Here is a 22,983-nt window from a genome sequence, read left to right on the forward strand (position 1 = left end):
CATCCTGTTAATTTCTTTCCCTGTTGAGTTTTGAATGTCCCTAAGGATGTGCTTCTGGCTATTCCTCAGCCTAGTAAATAGAGCTATCAGGAAGTTTTGAGGTTTCAGCCAAAACCTCCCTTTTCAATTTAATTGCTTTACTCTTATATATAACTTAACTAATCAAGTATTTACATCCTTCAAGTACTTCTAGGCTGTCATCTCCTTCATCCCCATTAGCATCTTCTTCTACAAATTCTCTAAAATCCAAATGAGAATTTTATTTTAAAGAGAAGGCTGTGCTGAATCACCTTTTTTGTTGTTTGTTTGTTTGTTTTTTGGGGTTGACCTGCTCAGCAATGAGCATTGCCTGGAAATGAGCTGTCACAAAATGCTACATCCTTCCCAGTGGTGTGAAATTCATTATTCTGACGTTCTTGTTAGACAGACGTTAACAGCAAGCCAGTTTTTTTCTTCCTTTTTTATTGATAGAGGCTGAACTAGGAAATCTAATGGAGACAGGAAAAAAGAAAATGCAAGACCTTGTTACAATGTTAAATATGCAAACTTCAGGTTCTTACAGCACTGTGAACTCACCCATGCTGCAGACATACCATGTTGCAGTTAAGTAAATAATATCCTTTCACTGAAAACTGCCTGAATTCATAGTGAAATGCTTTTCATAACTTTTGTTCTTTACTCATGAGAAATTTCTTTAAAAACCTTAGTGGATTAAAAAAATAAACAAATACAAATCCCCAAGGGAACCTCTGCTACAAAATAACTGGATTCAAATGATGTTTGAGGTCTGACCTTAGACCCACACAAGCACAAAAATCTGAATTAACAAACCGAAAGGCTGTCCTTCACTCACCCCCGCCTGATATATTTAGCAACTTTTAAATCTTACGGACTGCATAGAATAGAGTTGCTGCTGCCCATCTTCTGGCATACCCAATAGCTGTGGCTCATGCATGTAAACTTAGAGGTATGGAAGGCAGTAGGTCAGAGATCTGCAGTGAGGAATGTAAAAGCATTCAAGAAATGTGGTTCGTTTTTTTGAACCTAAATAATGATTTCTTTAACCTCAGTGTTTCCTGCTTGATAAACAGCTCTCAATTTCAAGTAAGAAGTGGTATCTTTCCCATTTTCCTGTGGAAGCTGCTTTTAATTTTGAGACTATGGTTTGTAGTTGGTTTCAAAGAGTATGCCTTGTGTTACTTGGGCAGGAGTGGATGAAATAAGGGTGAAATATCATTCTTGCTTTTGATTTCCTTCTTGCGTTTAGTGTTTTTTGAAATTTGTAATGTGGATGCTGGTTGGGAGAAGGTTAGCAATAAATGTTCACCCATATAAAAAAAACATGGAATGAAATTAATTTATTTCCTAATTTTAAGCACTTAAGTTTATCAAGCAATAATAAGTGGAGATTAAAAGTGGCTTAGGTTTGTTGTGTATCAGCTGAAAAGCTTTTATTGAAAGTCTTGTTTCTGTATCAACTCACCTATCTGTACATGAGAGGAAAGGATATGATCAAGGCCCACAACTAGTATTCTTTGATGGTGACTGATACAAATACATACAACTAGAACAAGGAGAGATAGTCCACAATCAATAGTCAATTTTAGATACCTGTTTTCATGGATACCCTGCCTCTTGCCTACTTTTCTTGTTTCCTTTTGTTATTTCTTTAAGATATCCACAGAACATCTGTGGCACTGGGCGTGAATAATCACTGTCTGTGTCTGGTTTGGGAAACTCATTTCACCCCTTCCTAGTTTTAAGCATTTGACAAGAGAAAGCTAGTCTGAGAAAGCTCTTTAAGTGTCTCACTTAAGCATGACCCAGGTTATAACTTCTGTTTGTAGAACATCCAGGATGCACTGTTATAGTAAAGTGTTTTAATTCCTGCCAGAATTATTCCCAAAGCTTTCTCTGTAGGAGTGCTTGTGAGTGATAAAGCAGCAAGTCATCATGTGAAATTAAAAGAATAACCAAAACAAACAAAAGCCACGCCTATATGATTTCCTCCTGAGTGTGGGCAGATACTGAATGCTTTGTTGTGACTCAACTTGGTTACAGATGGGCTCTTACTTTGGCTCCTCCTTATGTGCAGTTGATCTGAATTCTGATGGGTTGTCAGACCTGCTGGTTGGAGCACCTATGTTTTCTGAGATCAGAGATGAGGGTCAAGTCACAGTCTATATCAACAGAGGAAACGTGAGTATGTACAGGAGATGACTCGGTAAGGGATGAGGGCATGGATCTCGGGCAAGGTAACGCTTGTATTGTTCCAGCACTGCACAGTGAAACTCGATGTCTCAAATAAATGGGGCTCTGAATGTCTCTGACAGAGCATGAAGTCACAGGAAGACTCATCTGGTATAGTTTCCCAGACACTGACCCACATTCATCACAGATCTGGGAATCTTTCGAGGAGGTCTGAGAAAGTGTCTGGTTTTATGTTGAAACTTGGTGACATTTGTGACTTTTTGTGAAATTGCTGCCCAAACCAATTCAGAGTCAGTAGCTTTGACTGAGTTTCCTTTGTGTTTTAGGTGGTCACTAAGACCTAGAACACAATTTAGAACACAAGTGTCTGGGGATTGAGGAAGAGAAACCGGAGATTGAATTCATTTTACTTGTGTATTATGGCCCATATTTAAACTTCAGGGGAAGTTCTTACCAGCTGGTACCAGTGGATTTCACCTGACCTATCAACAATCTTGGAAAAGTCTGAACTTTCTTGCATTGGCAAACCAAGACCATTGATAAGTTGTATGTAGAGGAAAACAATGGTTTTTAACATACTATTAAATACTTAATATTCGGGTCCCAAAGCTGCTGTCTCAAAGGAGAAGTTGTTATGGACTAAAATTAAATTGTTTGGCTTCATCAGCATTTTGTGAACTTTAAGTTTGTTTATGCTGGACTTAAAATTCACCAGAAGTCCAAGCGTTTAGGAGACTTTACAGATGCTTTTGGTGTAATTTTATTTTCTATTATCACTCCTTTAAACAAGCTTTACTTTTTCAGTTTTATCCATGGGAGGTTCCACCTTTTATGTTGCAGTGTTGCTGCTGGGTCCTCAGGATTGGGTCCAGAATGCCAAAAAGATAATAGCCAACATTTCCTGCTCACAGTGAGAGCATACACGAATTAATTTTTATCTTCTATAGAATAGTCAAGAAGCTAGTATGAGTTTCTTATACTCCTGCACCAAGAATTACTTGCACGAGCAATGGATTGCAGGATTGTGGATTTTATTTTGGGGTTTGGACATTTGAAACTTTTTTTCATTCTGCAATCACCATTACTTAACAGGTTGTTGCAGAGGATCAGAGAAAACTGCATTATAAAACAAGCATGCACAGTGATGTTACTTTTAAAATGTTTATGTTTTGCCCTTTCCTGTGAGGACTGCAAAGAATTTAGTCGCACATACAGGCCTGCCTGTCTCCTCTCTGTTGTGTTTTATTTTCATTATGTGGGATTTTCTTGAAGTCAGCAACTCCCCATAGCCAAGTAAAAGATTTTATTACATGTTCCAGAGGGTAGTTTATTCTTATTCACAAAGGAAACAAAACCAAAACAAAACAACCTTGAGGTGGGTACAGACTTGGATTATGTAACTAAATTTTGTTTTCTTGTGGAAATATTCCTTTCCCCTTGAGAGAAGACTCGAGAAGCTAAAGCTTATGTATCTGACCAGAAGGTGGGTGGGCAAGAAATACCAGAGCCATATAAGGCTTCTCACGGCATAGGAGTACAAAACTACTTAATTCTGAACTTTTCTCTGTCTCTTTATTTCATTAAATCTCTTTCCTTATTCTTAATTTCAGAAGGCCTTTTGAGGACTTTGCTTTAATCCTTTTGTCCTATACTCAAAATGTTTTCAAATTCAACTGTCAAATGTTCTTTGCTTAGGGGAAAATACTCCTTAACTCACTGAGTTTAGCTGAATAAGTCTGGACTGAGGATTTCACTCCTCAGATGTAATCTTCCAGTAGTAAGCTCTGGGCTGTTATGTTTTAGGCATCTGGAAACTTTCATGGGTTCACCAATCCCTGTGACTGCATTTAGTTACATCTCTGAGTTACTGTTTAGTTAATTTAGCATTTTAGTTATATCAGCCATGGACTCTTTCTGCCTTTCTCCCCTGTCCCCTTGAAAACTAAAACCCAGAAGGTTTAAAACCCAAATAAATTAGATATCTAGACCCCAGGTAACCTGAGTACAATGCAGGAGAGAGGCAGGCTGCAGCTCTGCCCCAGGTACTTCCCACAGCACAAGGGCATCTTGCATGGGGAAGGCTTACCTCGCTCGGGAATTGCACCATTTCCCTGACCCTGTTTTATTTCTTGCTTGCTAGGGAGTGCTGGAGGAGCAGCTCATCCTGGATGGTGACAGCGCTTATAATGCACACTTTGGGGAGACCATAGCCACCCTTGGTGACATTGATGACGATGGCTTCCCAGGTCAGTGTAATTTCCTTCATGGCCGTTTCTCTGTCAGTGCCAGCAAAGCTGTGCCGTGCAGCACCGTCAGTCTTGCATGGCTCGGTGCTGCGTGGCATCCATTGCTCCTCCAGATCTGACCAGCACCTGGGTTCAAACTAAGGATAAATGAATGTGCTTATGTAGGATTTGTGTGCTAAAGCCTTTTGTAGGTGACTGTTCTTGATGTCGGTTTAGTCCATGTCTATGCAGGTCACACCTCAATCTCATTAATTGCTTTGCTTTCCATGCTGTTGTATTTTCTTCTTTTCCTATGTGGTTTATAAAAAGCTTAAGGTACCCACAGCCCAGAGAAAACAGAAACCTGTCTGACTTCTTTTTTCTTTCCCATTTCCTTATGTTTTCAAGCCTTTCTGGTTTTGTTGACATAGTCTCATTTCTTATCATGTAGTGTAATTAAGAAGTAGCTTCTCGCTCCTGATAGAATGTACTCTATTAATTTCTCTCCTCTTCTTTGTTCTCCCTGTACTCCTTTCTCAGGCCTCTCAGCATGAGGCCCATGCTGTGATAGCAATAGGTGAGTGCAAAGTTTTGATGCTGGCACCTTTTCTGCCCTGGTTTCTGGCAGTGCAGATTAAGGACTTCTAAACAAAGGCCAGCTTAGTCAGTGTATACCTGGATTTATTTCTTTCAGGCCACTCAGGGCACAGTATCCCATTAAGCCTAACTCAGCCCTGTTGCAGGTTGCCCTCACCAATGGTGGACATGGTGTTCCTCTCTATTTGGACATGCGTTTGTGTGTTCTTGCTGCTGCTTGTAGGTCAGTTGTGATGGTGAGACTGCAGAAGGAGTTGAATCAGTTCATGGATATGAAGCAGTTGAGAAAAGCTTAATTTTAGTAGCCACATAGTCACTAGATCCAACTAGAAGTGAAGAACAGGAGGTGGGATCATGCTTTCTACAAGAGTTTGCAGTTAAATTGGATCAAATGTACTTTGAAAGTGGACCTTCAGCAGCCTTTTTCTCTTCTTGCCTATCCATTTAATATACCCAGCCTCTTTGTGAAGCCTTGGATTTTCAGCCAGCCTTAATGTAGTGCTGCAGTAAATATTTTGCCAGTCTTGTCCTAGTTCGCAAAGCTGATGTTCCCATGGGTTGGAGATTTTGTCATGAAACGTTTCTAAATTAACTTTTTGAGTATGGTTGCTGGTTAATAAACACACATTTTCATAACAGCACATATTTCTAATTAATCTGATTCTGTGAAACGTAGCCACATGCATGTACAAATTCATATACGTTTCTGTGGTTTTTAAGTTTATCTTAACATGAGCTCTTAAATAAATCAAACAAATTCCTTCTACGTAGGTTCGCATGAGCTGCTGATCATCTTTGTCATGGGGAACTGTTTTGCTATGGATAGCTGCATTCTAAAACTGGGAAAAAGTTGGATTAGTGGGATGGACTGTGAAATGTTTATAATCTGTACTGTTTTACAGATGTTGCCATTGGAGCACCTAAGGAGGATAACTACGTAGGAGCAGTGTACATTTACCATGGGGATTCCAATGGTATTATACCTCAATACTCTATGGTATGTGACACTGCCATTTATGATACCTTTCTGAAGTCACTTTCCCAAGGCCTGAAGAAATAAACCATACTTAGGAGTTCCTAAGTTCCTTGTCATCACTCAACATCCTTTTCTCAGTCTTGATTTGAAGGTGGCTTCTCCCAGAGTTTGTCTATATCTATGCTGAAGGGTAAAATTATGTCAGTCAGGAGGTATTTTTCACTCTCTTTTGTTATAGCTGTCAGCTATATCTTCTTGAAGCAAAGTCTTAGGGACTGAGTGTCAGTTTTTAGAGATAGTACTGATGCAGAGGAGAAATGGAAACCCTGGAGAGGTTAAGCATAGAAATTATGGAGAGGCCCGTGGGGAGTTGTGGGGTTGCACTTTCTTCCTGTAGAAGCAGACTTTGCGAGAAGGAAGAGATACTAAGTGTTCTTTTGTGCCTTACAGAAGCCTCTTTACCCACCTTGTTGACCTTCTTGCATTCTGACAGTATATCACAAGGCCTTTCTTGGGAGCCGTTCCCCTGACTCCCTTATTATGAAGTCAAACCTTGTCTGGGATATGCTATACCATCTTGTGCAGGGATGACATAGTACAATTTAGCTGCTGTAGCCAGGCAGTAGAGATGATAAATTTATGCTCGTGCTGCCCAACATGTGTCCGCTAGTCTCTCTCTAGCACATTTCTTTGTTCAGAGAGCCTGAATCTTCCCTCCCTCTGTGTGTTTGAAGTTCTAGTTGTTTTGTTTTGTTGCTGGGTGGGATCCTTCACAGTAAATAAATTTAAGCAGAATTAAAGAGTTTAGTGGTTGTATTGGAGGTTCTTTTAACAGACCATAAAAGTTTAGTCCTTCTTCCTTTTACCATGTATGTGGCATGCACTGCTTTTAAGAAAAAAAGGAAGTAAAGTGACTCTTTAGTACATTTTAGAAGTATTCTTAATGTGTGGCATGTGGTGGATTCTGCCCATTTTTTGTCAAGAGTCACTGTTTGGGAGTCACTTCTCTGGCTGTTGAAAATCTTAGAGCTTTCAAGTTCTTGCTGAAAAGGATGGGGGTTTTTTGGGGTTTTTTTTTGGTCATTCATGGGAAAATGTTACATTTTTCAAGGAGGACAGATCATCAGGGTGGGAAGCAAAACATCCTGTTTGTGATCTCTCCCTCCCCACTGGAACAAGGCCAGCAGACAGCACATGCGTCTCCATTTGGTCAGTGGGAAAACACCCAGCTTGAGAGGGTGGCAGGGTACAGTTGTTGACCCTTGATACCATTCCTATGGTTGTTCCATGTCCTGAGGCAAACAAGAGGGCACCACTTACAGGGAGTATCTCTGTGCAAGTGATTTCCCAGTGTCTGCTGCAGGGCACTGGGTAGACCACCAGTTCACGTCCTGCATGCAACCAAAACTGTGTAACAGCTTCAGCTCTCTGCCTACCTGTCCTGAATTTGAACCCAGAGGTGAAAGACTTTTTGTATCTTATTACTGTATTGCTGATCCATCTCAATGCTGTGGATTTCCTTTTTTAAATAAGCTGTGAGAGGTGGAGGGAAGGGACCCTGCAGGGTGTATATCTTCACCCTTTTCATTTTGTTAGCTCTTCCCTCCCAGTCCTGCCTTTCGCTTTCCCAGTTGTCTTCATTTAAATTGCTGATCCGTGTAGTTCTTTGTACCTTCAGCAGCTTCAGTGGCTGCTATTAGCAGAAGCAGCTTAATTGGCTTTGTGCCCTGCTGTTTTCATTCATGGTCGTTAAAAGCATTATACCTTTGCCTTCTAGGCTGTAAGAGCCACAGATGTCTTCTGAAGTGTTTGCAGGTGGGATTTACCACCCTAACTGGGACCCCTAAAAATGCGAAGCAAGTGTAATGTAGGTATTCCAGTTGTCAGTGTTATCTACCCACGAGTAGGATCACTGGTTTCCCATTGTACTAACTGTCAGGATATCTTTCTTCCCTTCAACTTATATTTTTTCCATAAATTTCCTACCTGACTTCTTGTCCAATATTACATTCTTTTATGGGAGGGCCGGGAAAAGTTGGTTGCATGTCACAAGTTGTGAAGCACCACCAACAGCTTCGAAATTACTTCATGGGACAGGTTTCCTCTGTCTGTAACTTCTGCAATCAGAAGTTGATTTGAGGTCAGGTCTTGCATTGGTGGCCCAGCATAATGAATGAAAGCTGAGAGAGTTCTGATTGCATTCTTAGAAAAGGAAATTTTGATATATTAATTTGCTTCAGACAAAGGCATTTACAGTGCAAAGAATTTAGAGAAAGTTTTTGTGTTAGTAATTAGAAAACAAAACTATGTTAGAAGTTGGGGAGGCAGAAATGAGATACAACTTCCAAACTGACAGAAAATACTCCATAATATCTGATGGAAACTGGAATTTCCAAGTGGGATGAAAATTAATCATTTTGACTTTGAGTGTGCTGGCAACCTTCGTGAAAAGAAATGGTTGTGTGGAATTTTCTGTTTCAATTAATCATTAATTTTGTTAAGATGCTTCTTGAAACTTCTATTCAGAGAAACTAAGGTAATGCAAAAAAAAACCCACAAAAAATTAATCTCTTGAGTGCAGTTAAATTTTCTCCCTCTGCAGAAATCTGTTTGATGTGTTCTTTATTTTGCTTGGGTCTGCATGAGGATTGTTATGCAGGTGTGTTTTTTAATCCAAGTCAATGCTGGCCTCCTGCTAGCCCAGAGCAGAAGGACTTCCTGCAGTTGACAGCCTTCCTGTTCAGGGCTGCATCAGTGAAGTGTGAGACTGCAGGTGTGCGGCACTTCCAGCCCAGGGAGAAGAGACCCAATGACCATGAAAATCATGCTTGAAGATTTTCTTTTGTTTGGCGGGGTTTTTTAGAGGATTCTGTGTGTTACTGACTGATTTCACTCGTGTTATTTCTGCTACAGAAGCTGTCTGGGCAAACAATAAACCCAAAGCTGCGTATGTTTGGCCAGTCCATATCAGGGGGAGTTGATATGGATAGCAATGGTTATCCAGGTATGTATGCTACTCTGGCAGCAGGAGCATGGGGAAAATACAGAAGTAGGCCTAGAAAATAGCAGAGCTAGGTTGTTTCCAGGTTGCTGGTCCCTGCCATTGCAGATGGTCAATGAAGCTGAGCTGCTTTTTCCCTTTCTCTTCTGCTACTACAAGCTCCTGATAAAAATTCTAGGCAATTACTTAATTCAGGTATTTTGGCAGTTACAGCAATTGAAGATTCAGTATCTAACCAAGGTTGTAAGTTTCTTGAAACTGCTCAGTCAGGATGGCAGTCTTAAAATAACCCAAAAAGTAGACAATAATATAGTAATGTTAAAAAAAATCAACGAAGCAGAGGTGAAGTAACATCACAGACCTAATCCTCCAGTTATAATACATATGACATAATGGTATTTGAAGGGGCAAACTGGCTAAGTCAGAAAAACATGCTCTGTAGTCTGGCAACTGATTTGAAAGAACTGAATTCTATGCCTCCTTTATAACTGTCTCAATGTTACAAAAATTTCAGATATGACTGTTGGAGCCTTCTTGTCAGACAGTGTGGTACTTCTGAGGTGAGATGACTGTATTTTTCACTCATTGTTGTCTTCTTTTTCTTTGCTTTCTGTTTATGTCTTATGTGGTCTTAAGCCCAACCGATTAACCACTCGAGTTTCCTCCCTAGTTTGTTGTGGCCAGAAGAAAACTAGGTTACTGTTTAAGCAAAACCTTAGACATGAGTGATGTCAAAGAATGCACAGTCTAATTTAAACAGCAGAGTGAGGGGTGACAATACATAGGACACCCGGGGCTATGAAGAAAAAGGGTTGGAGCCAGAAGGAGATATGTTGCATCTCAGTGCCTCTTTAGAAAGGTTACTCCCAACTTGTGAGGAGGCTTCTTCATTATTCTTATGTTTATATGAAGTAGATAAATTGTGATTTAAGGGAATGCAGTTAAGCAAAAAATGAGCTGTGTATGATGCCAGGATGTAATTTTGCAAGTTATAATGGGATGCAGAATGAAATAAGAGTCTTCAGGGAAATGAAATACAGATACATTTTCAATGCACACAGGAGTTGGACTGCTGTTTCAAGTTTATGAGTTAAGTGCAATTGCTTGTTCCATCTGATAGAAAGAGGTGGGACAGCTTGGTTCACCAAATTATGCAGGTTTTTTTGCCGGTAGGTCTGTTGTTACACTTGTTAATATTTAATAAAAAAAATCCTTTCAATACTTAGATCTCATTAGGAATAGAAATCACTACTAGGAACTCTGGCATCTTAATGGAAGATACAGGGATGTGGTGACACTGGTAAGACAAATGCTGGAACTGTAGAACAGATGTGCCAGCTTCCTTCCTGTTCAAGGCAGGAAAAACTTGGCTCTGTTTCCCTTGGAATCAGTTACACAAAAGAAAAAGAAAAAAAGGAAAGGAAGGGGAAGAAATACCCTTGATGATCAGCATGGCAGGTGGGCAAGTCTTCTGAAGAGTGTTCTGTTCCTTCATCATGCACATATAGGAAGCTAATTACTGCTTCTGTGAAAAAGTGTGCCATGCCTCAGGTGGGAATTTGCAGCCCCATATCTCTGAAGGTGCTGAAAAGAAAACTGCATTTTTCTCCTGCATTGATGTTAATTGCAGAGGGGGGAAGACAAACTGAAAGGCATATTGTGATGTTTAAAACCACATGCATCACAACAGCATGATGACATCTGTCCATGTTTTCAGTCATACTTGTGCATTTCCGAGGAAATTAGTGTATTGCTGACTGACTTTGTGGGCAGCCTGATTAAGTGTTGCTACTGCCAGTTTCAGGTGTGTCCCTCTTGCTGTTAAGATTCAGATTAGGATAAAGAAATCAGCTTTTTCTTCTCCTTCTCCTCTTACCCCTCTCACTTTTGCGAAGTCCCTTAGCCAAGTGATATTTAAAGGCTTTGGTGGAAGCCTTTGGTTACTTGAGGCAGATCGTCAGCATTGTATTGTATTGGTCCTTTGACAGATGCACTGGGTTTTTTTCCCCAGTGAATAACCAAGTGAGATGACACTAAGGAAAAATCACACAGTGTATCATAGCTGGAGAAATATTTTTCTAGATCAACTATAGCACTTACTCTTTTATGTCTCCCTAAGCATTCAGAAAGAGTGTTTCTTCGAAGGTGTGAAATGATTGCTCACTCTTTTTCCTCCTTCCCCCCCACCGCATATATTTCTAGGGGTAGCATTTATCTTCATCCTCCGTCTCAAAATGTGAACTTGCACTGTTGTTTCAGGCTGTGGTAAAAGAGTCTGAGCAGCTGTCTTAGAGATTATGTGAATCTTGTTCCAGGTGGTATAAATTAGATGTAACCACAGTCCCTGCTTTCTTCTCCTTCTTCTGCCCTACTTCTCAATTAAGTGGCTTGTGGAGTGATCATCCTGAAGTAGTTTACAAGCTCTGGCCTTGCATGGCTGTTGAGACTACTCTGGAACTGAATCTGCTGGTTGCTGCACATTTTTTTCACTATTGTAGTTGGTTTTGGAAGAACGTGTTCATGTTGATCATGTACAGAATTGAAACCAAGAAGAATAACACTGAATTTTTGGGCTGAAGTCCTGGGCTGGAGATGACTCAGAAGAGTCTGGTTTTCTGGGCTGCTGGATCTTCTGTGTTGTGTGAAAGAGGAAACTGTTGAGGAATACATTCAGTATAGGTATCTCAGGTGCAGCTGCAGTGTGAGCTGCAAATTGAGCTTTGGATGGTGGGAGCCTGAAGCAGGAGGCTGTGAACCGTTGACTTTTTGCATAAGAAAAGCCATGGGGACCTGTGGCACAGCCAGGTGACCAGACACTGGGAGACACAGCAGGAGCCAAGGACTCAGGAGGAAGAGCAAGGAAGAGTGAAGACTTGCTTGGAGTGTGAGGGTAAAAAAGCCCAGGGGGTCCTTTGTTCTGGATCCCTCCTCAGAGGCACCCCCTTGAGCTGTTTCTGTGTTACTTTGCTGTGAATAAATGGCTTTATGGAACTATGGGAAACCTGGTCTGACTATGTGAGAGTGGTGTGTGTAGGGAATCAAGTGGGGCACCTGTCAGCTCTCTGGAGCCACTGCAAAAGGGCTTTGGTCCCACCAGTTAAAGTCTCTGGTGGTGTGAATGTGACTATGTGAGTGCCTCCTGAATGGTCAGACAGGGAAGTTTCCTTAACAAGACACACCTGGGCCTTAAGGGACTCAGCTTGCTCTGTGATTCTGGCTGTGTTGTCCCTCAGCCAGGAGTAGTGGTAGCAATAACCTGATGCTGGAGTTGCAAGGGTAGAAAGCTTTTGTTCACAGTGCACTGGGTAACTCCTGAAACACAGTTCAGCAGCGTGAAGAGTATTCAATCCTTGCCAGGAGGGAATTAGCCAAATGTCTCTCCTCCAGAAAACACGAACGTAGTGTTTGTTGTCCCTCTTATACTGTCAGAAAAATTATATATGAATCTGTCTCCTACCCCTGTGCTCCCTCTTTGACTTTGAGGTCATAAATTTGACTGTAGACCATTCTGTGGAAACCTATGGTCTCTTCCTACCTGTCCCTGACCATCCAAGATGGTTAGCAACCAGTCTCATTTGCATGAACTTGTTGTTCTTGTTTGCTGTTCTACTAATTTTATTATCCTCCAGCAACTTTTGCTGGAGATGATGATGATGATTATTATTACACATTACTGGTTTCCCTAGCTGCCTGCCTGCAGTCTGTATCCGAGCACTGAACTTCAAGCGGATATTACTGTTTTAATTTAAATGCTAGTAGTCCTTGCCAGCTAGGTCATGTGCTAGTTTATTTTACAGCTCAAAGGTACTCTCTTATTTTTCCTGTCTGCTTGAAATTGTGTAGTTTACCAAATTTACTTTCTTTTCCTTTGGCTTAGAACTTCCGTCTGCTCACTCAATTCTACTTCTCTGTTGATCTCCAGATCCAGGCCTGTCATTACCGTGGACATCTCCATTTTCCTGCCCGTATCTATCAATATCACAGCTCCTCAGTGCCATGATGGCTTGCAGCCAGTGAACTGCCTCAATGTCACAGCATGCTTTCGCTTCAGCGGCAAGCATGTTCCTGGAGAAATAGGTAAGGTACCTGTGCCAGCCCTGGGCAGTAACAGGTTGACCTGGAGTAAAGGGCTCTCTTTGTAGTCAGTAACAGACCTTTTATGGGAAATAAGTAGTTTCAATGTGAATGTGGAGTATACAATTCCAGAAAGTTGGAGGCTCGAGAACTTCATTGGGCATGTTTTTACCTTCTGATGAGGCTGATGTAATACCGAGGCAGTTTCTTCCTCAGTGAAAGGAGGGAAGTGTGTCCTTAGGCTTGCTACAAGGATAGAGAACACAGCCTTCAAAGTTTGTGTTCCCTGTTTACTTCTTGATAGATAATACATTTCTGAATCCATATCCTCCATCAGCGTTATCAGAAAGCATATGAAAGGTGATTTGCTCTAGATTAATAGTTTTTGAAAGTCTACAAGGAGCTCTTGAAACAGATATGAGAAAATCCTTTTCTGTGCATCAGTTTACTTGTCTGTAAAGTGACTGTAAATAGCCCAGTCTTAGTTAATCTCTGTTAAACACGTGGAGTTTCTGAGGTGAATGGAATTGTGTAACGTGTAATTGTGCAAACCTTTATGTCTTTGCTCTATTAAAATACTACTTATGATTTTTACATCCCAGTGTTTACAAGTCTTAGATATTGTGTGAAGTCGTATGGGACAGATACAGCATTTCTAAATATTTTAAGGCCTGAGTTAATTTAGTTCATGATGTTTTACCTTTGTCATGCTTTAGGAATGGCAGAGGACTTGCACTGTGCTGTTCAGGGAAGATGTCTCAGCCTCACGGCATGCTCTGTCTTGATAGTGAGCTGGGGGAATCAGTGTCTCCTCCTGCTCTATGCCCTGCCTTTTTGAGCAGGTAGTCGAGAAGGGTAAGTTGCATCTGTGCAACCCAGTATGCAGAGCTTGCTGCAGTATTTTGGTTTTAAGTAAGTCAGAGAAATAAAAGGCTTCTTGCTGCTTCTTCTGCCATTTACATGGGGTGAGAACTACAAGCAGCTTGTGACTCTCACCTGAACAGCTCAAAACAGTGGAATTACCAAATTTAGGGTTCCTGTGTATTCTAATATACTGATGCAACTGAGACTTGAATTTCTATTTTTGCACTTTTTCCTTCTCTTAGATGACACTAAGCAGATAAATACATGCTTTGGTGAAGTATTTTTTGTACTGCCTGATACTCTGTCAATTAAGAAAACACATTTCTGAGGGATTGTTAATTCCTCTCTGAAAATCACCATATAGATTTTCTGAATATCTAGCTGTTCTTGAAGTACTGTTTCAAATGTTTCCTTTGCTTTAATTTCGTATCTCTGGACCTGTGGCTAAGAAGTGAACTTCCTTTTTTTCCAATCTAAGTATCTGTTTCCCTCATTTACAAAAGATCTGTCTTCCTGTTCATCATGTCTTGTAAGAGTTGGTTAAATTTCTCTGTGTTGTCTTACTAACTGTACTTCTGATGATTTATTGTGGTGAAAGCACATAAGCATCCTCTTTGTTGAGTAACATCCATCTCATTACAAGAAATTTTTTACTATTAAGTAGATTATTATAAAACTTCCAACCATTGTCCTTTCATACAGTGCTTGTAACAAAGTGATTTGTCTTGAAAACATTGCAGCCAGAACTATCTGACTGTATAAAATCTCTTCAGGGTATGATTTGGATAAAATATCTCAAATGAGCTTTCAGTTAGTAATCTAACAGTCAGGCCATTTTGATTATGTTGCAGTTGAAGAATATCAATTAACAAAGGGTGGAACAAATAATGGAAATATTGTAATGGTTCCTCTCCTGTGTGGTTAAATGTGGGGGAAAAAAACCCCTAGAATATCCCTGTTAATACATCGTTGTCCAGTTCAGACTCTGAAAGGCACATGGAAGTGTTAAAATGCTATGCCAGAATTTTGGGGCTAAAAGTGTTGGGATTGGGATTATTTCATCTTTGGGTGTCTGGGGGCAGTCTGTAAAGTTAGATGGTGAGAATGCAGTGCTTGTCTGGAAAGTCACTCCCCTAGGGCTTGTCAATGTGGATACTCGAGATTGCTGCTTACTGGTGAAAAGCTCAGAATTTGTCTTGCTTTTGGGCAGCTGAAGTTGGTCATCTATTGCATAATGTTTAGAAAGTCAAGCTGAACAGGCAGGCAGCATTCTTCTGTGGCAAATGTGTGCCTTCAATGCTGATTTGAATGTGTGGCTATCTTGTTAACTGTCATGTGAAGGAAAGTCATCTTCATCTAGCACTACCTCACGCTTGCATATAAACATTCCCCATCTTTCTTTTGCTTCTTCTTTTTCTAGTGGGAGTTGCAATACTACTGGTCATGAAACAGCTGTCTGGGGTTCTGTGTTTATGGACACTGCTTGATACTGCCACTGACAGTACAATTTCCATGAAGTTGTTTCTTTCAGACTATGGTCTTCAGAAGTATGAATTTATCGCTGAAATGTTTTTATCTGAACAAAGAGCCATGGCCAAGGGAAATGTGCTCTGCACTGTGTGCCACACATTGCCTCAGTGCTTGCTGGAGAGCTGAGCATCTAGTTGTATGTCTACTGACAGAGACCACCTCCAGTATGTCTTGGAGGTATGAGAAATACAGTATTTTACGTTGTCACTCTGTCACCTCAGAATCTCACTCAGGCTGTTCCTCTTTCACTTAAAGGGCCATTGCTTTGTCTCCTGTGAGGTCTCTGTATTGCCAGGAAAGGCTGGGACTAGAGACAGGCCTTTCCTAGCTTGAATGAGAAGCTTTCAGCCTCTTCAAACCATGCACTTCTGGGTGACCAGGACAAGAAAAGAGACTGCTTCATCTCTGGGCATCAAGGGTTGCTTCTGCATTCGTCCCTGAAGGAAAATGGAAGTAAACTTGGCCCACAGTCTGGATAATTTCCTCTACAATAATAACAACAATAGTAATACTGCCATTATGAGAAACAGGTGAATTTTAATGGCTATGAAAATGAAGGGTTTTGGTCATTTGACTAGAGTTAGGCAGATACGTTAGAAATTGCTTCAAACTTTCTCCTATACTTTTCATTTCAGATGTGCATCGCTTGTGTGTTGATCCGTTGCTAGGGTAGTCCTCACGTCCCTAATACTGTTGCCTGAAAGACTGGTGCAAAATTTAGTGTAGGATTGTTTGACAGTTTCGCTCTATTTGAACATGTTTCTAGGACTGAAGTAACATGCCTAATCTGAAACTTTTCGGAAGTGGACTCTCCTCTTCTTACCTGTGTGCAGCTGTAGTTTGGTGCAGGAGTTTTATTCTGTCTGCCTCTTATTTTTCCAGTCTATTCAGATACAGGCAAGTCAGTGTTACCTTCAGAGTGCCTCAGAAACAGGCATGCTGCAGGAATGTGTTCAGTGTATGGAGCAGCGAGGATGGCTCCCAACTTGGAGCCAGGGACAACACTATGAGAGAGGATTTGAAACAAGGTTTGAAGTAATGGGAAAAAAAAATCGTTTTGGAAGAGGATGGAGGGAATATCCTATATATATTCTCATTTTCTAGGGTATTTTTTTTAATACTGAAGAATTTTCTTTGCAAGCTAAGTTCATGAATTATTTTCTCCTTGAAATTACTGGCAGAGGCACCAAAGAAACACATTCCTCTTCTGATGGCTTTTTGTTATTATTTAGTCGTTTCTTCATTTTTTTCGCATGCTGCCCTTCCCCTTGCCCCCCACAAATTGGTACTATAGCTAGTAGTTTAACAAGCACTTACAGATGTGCTTGTTCCTGCTGAGCATTTTGCCTCCTGCTGTTTGTGTGGTGTGTCATTATCTGAGTGGGTGAGGATGGGATGTGCTGAGTGGCTTAGAGTGTGTAACCCCTCCATTAGTGCAGTCAGCTGTGATTTCTGTTTTAGCTTGGGGGATACCATGGCCTGATCTTAATCTCTTCTAACTCCTTACTGCTTCAGGGCTGCCATCAACCATCAAGGACGACTCTTGCGTCGTGAGTACATATATGCCATTTAGGATGAAAATCCACTGTAAAATGCCTGCTGCCATTTACTTGGTACATCTCATACTGGCTGGAGTAATTCACCTGGTCTACTGGGTGGGGGTACTCTTGCAGGTATGACCAAAAATTTCTCAGAGGGAGCTGTTATTGAAGCTTTTAGCCGTTTAATTTTAGTTATGGAAAAGGAATAGTCATTAGAAGAATTGAGCCCTTCTGAGGTCATCAAACCCATGCCAGAGTTTTATTTCGATTGTATGAAGTTGGGTGGGTAGATCCCCAGAAAAAAAGTGAGAAAACTTGCTTAAAGCTGCTCAACAAATGTTTGAAGGCAGTACCTGGAAGAGTTAATTTGCTGCAAAAAACTTGCCTCCTGTTCTTCTACTGGAGTGAGCAGGAGGAACTTAAACCACCAGCAGTGATAAGTTTGGCCAGTTATCTCCTCACTTGGGTTTGCTTTTAGGAAGCAACAAAGCTGGGGAGGGCGAAAAAAAGTATTCATGATATTTCAGTTTTTCCACTGATATGACTTCATTGAATATAACATAGAAACAAGTTGTGATAATAAAGGGGAGGTAGGGAACCGTACTGATTGGACAGTGCCTGGGATCTTTAATCAGAGGCCTGGTGCAGGCCTCACATTGGGATCCCTTTCCATGCCTGCAGTGAGGAATTGTTCAATGTCGCTAATACGTCACACTATCACTGGAGACTTTACAAGCCTCCCTAGGCACCCCTGCAAGCTCTGCAGTCCTTTCTTCCTTTGGCCCTCCTCCTTTGAAGACGGCTGCATGTGTCCAGAGGGCTTTTTGCCTCTGTGTAGCAAAGCCTGGGTTTGCTAACATGTTTTCTTGTCTTTAATTTTGTGATATTGCTGCAGATCTTGGCATTGCTTGCATGTAGATGCATATGAGATCTTGAAATAAAAAGGGAGACAGTTGGGGATGGGTGTGGGACACCTTAAGAAAAGAAAAAAAGTTTAGGATTTTAAGCAAGCTAAACCCTGTCTTTCTGATAAGGTGATGCTTTTTAGTAGGACTGAGTAAACACCACTTTAGTGAGAGTTTTTGGTCATGAGCTTGTGAGTTCGAAATATTTTCAAGACATTATCTTTCTAAGCAAGTTATTCTACCAAAAGCAAACAAAAAAATGTTCAGGTGAAGCCCTGTGATGGTAGTTAGGCTGATTCCCCAGTTATGGCTTTTCATACCACTTAAGGTTTGTCTGGTTGCTATGCCCTAAGCTTTTAGTCAGAATGCAACACACTGCAAATGAAGTGAAGCTAATTTGAATTGTGTGAGTTTATAAGTTGTCATGGTTTGAGATAGCCCCAACATCCAATTCCCTAGCTCCATTCCCCCTCCCACATCTCAACCTAATGTGAGATGGGTTTTTCCAGACAAAACACACACCAGACTCAAAGTGGGGAAAGGGAATATATTACAATGACTGTACAAATAAATACCATATCACATTATACACATGATCACAAACTATCTCTACCATGACATATAGTATTTACAATGGATCAGATCTCTTCTCCCCTCCAAATAAAAGTCCAGGAGGGAAAGAAGGACAGATCCCTTCCAGTCTCTGAACAGCAGCATCTTCTGAGGCGGCAGGTTTCTTCTTCTCATGCATGCAGCAGCTGATAGCTGGATTTCTGCCAGCATCCACAAGGGAGGTATCCAAGCCTCTCTCTTGGCCCCATCGCCTCACAACCGAGGGGTCTTCCGTGGTCTTCGTAACCCCAGACAAGGTCGTTTCACCACGTCATATCACGAAGACACAGGGGGGTCTTCGTGACGGTCTGGTATCTCTTGCAGGGCCTCTGTGCCCTGTCTCTCAGGTTGCCACCGTGGCAGCAGTGTGAGGGGGGAGAAGCCAAGGTCAACTCCCCCTGCATTCCTCTCGGAGCTCTCTAGCTCCTTTCTACAGTGCATGTCGCACTTCAAGGCTCTTTCAAGTAAGAGGCCATCATCTTCCTCCTTCCAGGAGGTCTCAAAGGAGTTTTGGGGATCTGGTATCAGTCTTACCCCCAAGAACTCTGTAGCTCTCAGCTGCTGGCTCTCCTTTCCTCGACTCTCCTTCCAGGAGTCTCCTCTGCAGTGCTGCATGTTGCTTCTGCTGCTTCTTCAGGTTCTTATCTCTGGCTCTCTGCCACTGTTTCTCTGGTCAGCGTCGGCTGCTGCTCTGTGCCCATGGAGAAAAACATCTCCCGGCATACTACAGGCACCTAGCCCAGCTTTATGCTGTTCCAGGTCCCTGCAGCCCCCAGCCAGGGGCTGGGAGGGGGCCAGAGGGCCCAAGGGGCTCAGAGCCCCTACCTCGTGGCTCTACAACATGGCCACCTCTCCTACAACAACCAAACTACAACTCTTCTTTTCCGGTCTGGTTGTGGTATGTTTACATTTCTGCAGGAGCGTCCATTGGGCAGAATTTCAAAACTTCCAGGGGTTTCCACCCCTTGGGGTCTACCACTTCTCTTAGCCTCTGGGGAGAACAAGGTTCAAACCACTACATAAGTGTTCACAGAGACTTTTGTGCCAAGAAGGCTAAAAGTGAGAAAGTTCGTGGGTTGAGATGAAGACAAGGTAATCATCTACAACAGTCTTTAACAGTCTACAACTTCCTCATGAGGGGAGGAAGAGGAACAGGCTCTGATCTCTTCTCAGTGGTGACCAGTGACAGGACCCGAGAGACTGGCATGCAGTTGTGTCAGGAGAGGTTTAGGTTGGATATTAGGAAAAGGTTCTTCACCCAGAGGGTGATTGGGCACTGGAACAGGCTACTCAGGGAAATGGTCACAGCACCAAGCCTGACAGAGTTCAAGAAGCATTTAGACAATGCTCTCAGGCACATGGTGTGACTCTTGGGGGTGGTCCTGTGCAAGGCTAAGAGCTGGATCCTTGTGGTTCCCTTCCAGCTCAGCATAGTCTGTGATTCTGCAATAGGTAGAGCAAAAGCCAGTGCACACAAACAAAGAAAAAAAGGGAATTCATTGACCACTTCCCATGAGCAGTCAGGGGTACAGCAATCTCCAGGAAAGCATAATGGTTACTTAGGAAGACAAACATGGTCACTCCAAACGTCCTCACCTTTGTCCTTCTTTCCCCTACTCTATATATTGAACATGATGTCATATGGTATGGAATATCCCTTTGGTATGTCCCAGCTGTGTCCCCTCCCAACTTCTTGTGATCTCCTAAACCTACTCACTGGTGAAGCAGTGTAAGAAGCAGAAAAGGCCTTGACACTGTGCAAAGCACTGTTCAGCAGTAACTAAAACATCCGTGTGTTATCAACGCTGTTTTCGGCACAGATCTAAAGCATAGCCCCTTACTAGCTATGGTGAAGAAAATTAACTCTATCTCAGCCAAAATCAGCACAGTACTTCAAGTAGCAAATAAGTTTTCTTCTGGACACATATACATCCAGTGACATAGCAACTGATTGTGTTGGAAACAAGATTTACAAAGAGACAGCTCGTAAGTCTTGGGATATGTCTTCTATAAACTGCCAGAGATGTGTAACATCTAAGAGGGCACTGCTGAGTGCAAGGCATCGACCTCTAGTTAAGGTATAAATGCTGTGACTGCAAATCAAAGAAAACAATTGTCAGGAAATGCCACATCATAGTTTACATTTGCATAGTTTGTGTTGTTTTAGAAGAAAAACAAACTTGAAGCTGCTGCTGTTGTTTGTGTGGTTTTGCTTTTTCTGTTAGCAACATAGTTTAAGCATCTTCTGGGGTTTTTTTGTGGTTTTTTTGGTTTGGGTGTTTTGGGTTTTCTTTTTTTGTGTTAAATGTGCGTATCTAGATGGATTCTTACCATTTCCTGCAGGAAGGATGGGCTGGGAATAATAGCAACACAAAATGTGGGAGTACATTAGTAATTGGATTTGGTTTTATGTAGCCACGGGAAACTTAGTGATTGATTGAGGGCTTGCAGGGGTTGACCTTTCTTCAAGCACACTAGGAGGCAACAGGGTCTATTGATAGGTGGCTAGAAAATAACTATTGTTCACTGACATCCTTTGTTTTCTTCTTCCTTTTTAAAACAGGTTTGAATTATAACTTGACTGCTGATGTGGCAAAGAAGGAAAAGAGCCATCAACCCAGAGTTTACTTTGTGACTTCTGGAGAAACAGCAGGGCAGATCACAGAGAAGTTACAACTGTCATATATGCAGGAAAAGTGCGAGCATTACCTAGCATATGTCAAGGTCAGTTCATTCCTGTCCTTGTGTTGACCTTACTACAAGTGGTGCTGCTTGGCCTCAGATGTTTCGTTTCCTGACAGGTGGATGAAACCTTTTGGGTGGAAGCTCAGAACTTCTTGCTTGGCATCATTTGTCAGTCTGAGTAGTATCAGGCCTTCAAGACCTCGTACCAGGAAAATGTATTTTATTTATGTTTGATCAGGCAGAGGGGGTTTCTTTCTTCTTTTGCCTTGCTTTGTTGTTACATATGTCATACCCAAGGAGGTAATGTCTTGTTTTGGTAGGAGCAGCAGGTTTAGTGTTTAGTTTTGTGTAAGGTCTGACTGCACAAGAGGTTGCTGACACACTGTGCATAGGAACGGCAGAATAACATGGGGTGTGCAATGAAGTAATTGGGCTCTTGGATTTGTAGAGACCTGTGAATTTCATCTGGGCTTGAAAGCAGCAGTGGGATAACTTAATTTCTCCTGTGTCATGGTCCTAGGGATACAGAAGGTGCTTTCTAGACCTGCTGAGACAAAGAAAGGTTCTGTTTTTCCTGTGACAAACTCTTCATCTAGGGCTTGCTAGGACTGTAGTTATCTTCACTGGGCAGCTGTTGTTAAAGAAATGTCACCCAGCTGCCATTTTGTTTTCAAAGTAAGCACAACAGTTTTCTTCCACACTAAAAATCTATAGAATGGACTTTAAAATTATGTAGGAAGGACATTTATCTTTTAAACGACGTATGTCTTACAAATACTAATCTGTATCACCATTGATTACATACCCTCCTTACCGAAGGGCTTATACCCGTAGATGAGTGTGACTTAAATCAGATGGATATCACTTGACACTGTCTTGTTTTGAGAATACAGCATGCCCAGATTTCCTAAATGCATAAAGTTTTCCAGGAAGCCTCTTTGTACCTAAAAACTGTGAGAACGAGAGATAAAATTAATCCTTCGACTTTATCAACATTTTGTGCATGGCTGTTGAGAGAAAATAAAATAAATAAAGGGACCAAGGAGGAAATGCTGTCCTGTTGTGTGGATCTCAGGGAAGAGATTAGGTGTCTTCCATGGCTTTTTGTTTCTGAACAGCCTTTGCTTTCTGCTGTGGAAAAGCTTGTTGAAGAAAATGTAGACCTAAGAGATGACCATTACTTAGAAAGTATGTCTCTGAGTTTACTGATTCTGGTCTTTCTCCAATGAGCACATCTGGTTAGACTTCAGTGTATTGAGTTTGTATGAAAAGGAGTCATATGCCTTCCTGTTTTAATCCTATAACCCAATAATGACTTCTTTCACGCTAGCTCTTCTTGTAGTTTTTGGATACTACGCAGAATTCATTAGAAAGCTACATACGCCCAAGAAACTCTTTAAATAATTATGGGAATAATAATCTTTAAATGATTATGGGAATGCAAAGGTAAAAACTATTTTTCTGGAAAATTCCTGGAAAATTGGATTTTTATAGGAAAGAGAAACATTTAAACGTGTTTAAAAATACCAACAACTTAAAGCAAAACAGCTGTTTAACAAACAAGGCTACTGGCTTTCCATGTGATACAAGCAACTATTTTTCACTGTTGGAAGAATAGCAGGAAATGTTTGTTCTTGTGAGAGAGAATGCAAAGTAATGAAGAAAGATAATCCCTGTACTTTCATTGGAAAGGTGATATGATCCACAAGACTACATGACATCAGAAGCATCAAAGAAAGCCCTACACACTCTGCAGGAGTGG

General features: G+C 41.4%; 1 protein-coding gene across 1 annotated transcript in view; it reads left to right on the plus strand.

The window, feature by feature from the left end:
- ITGA9 (integrin subunit alpha 9) overlaps positions 1 to 22,983 on the plus strand; it is a 205,295-nt gene that overhangs the window by 30,610 nt on the left and 151,702 nt on the right. The window contains exons 9-15 of the mRNA XM_039384423.1: positions 2,062 to 2,199; positions 4,352 to 4,457; positions 5,936 to 6,030; positions 8,923 to 9,013; positions 9,525 to 9,570; positions 12,933 to 13,087; positions 21,100 to 21,260. Coding sequence (XP_039240357.1) covers positions 2,062 to 2,199; positions 4,352 to 4,457; positions 5,936 to 6,030; positions 8,923 to 9,013; positions 9,525 to 9,570; positions 12,933 to 13,087; positions 21,100 to 21,260 — 792 coding nt within the window. The remainder of the gene's footprint in view (positions 1 to 2,061; positions 2,200 to 4,351; positions 4,458 to 5,935; positions 6,031 to 8,922; positions 9,014 to 9,524; positions 9,571 to 12,932; positions 13,088 to 21,099; positions 21,261 to 22,983) is intronic.

This window comes from Pipra filicauda, unplaced genomic scaffold, assembly GCF_003945595.2.
Source record: "Pipra filicauda isolate LSUMZ 115617 unplaced genomic scaffold, ASM394559v2 scaffold353_size752799_pilon, whole genome shotgun sequence".
Taxonomy (NCBI): Eukaryota; Metazoa; Chordata; class Aves; order Passeriformes; family Pipridae; genus Pipra; species Pipra filicauda.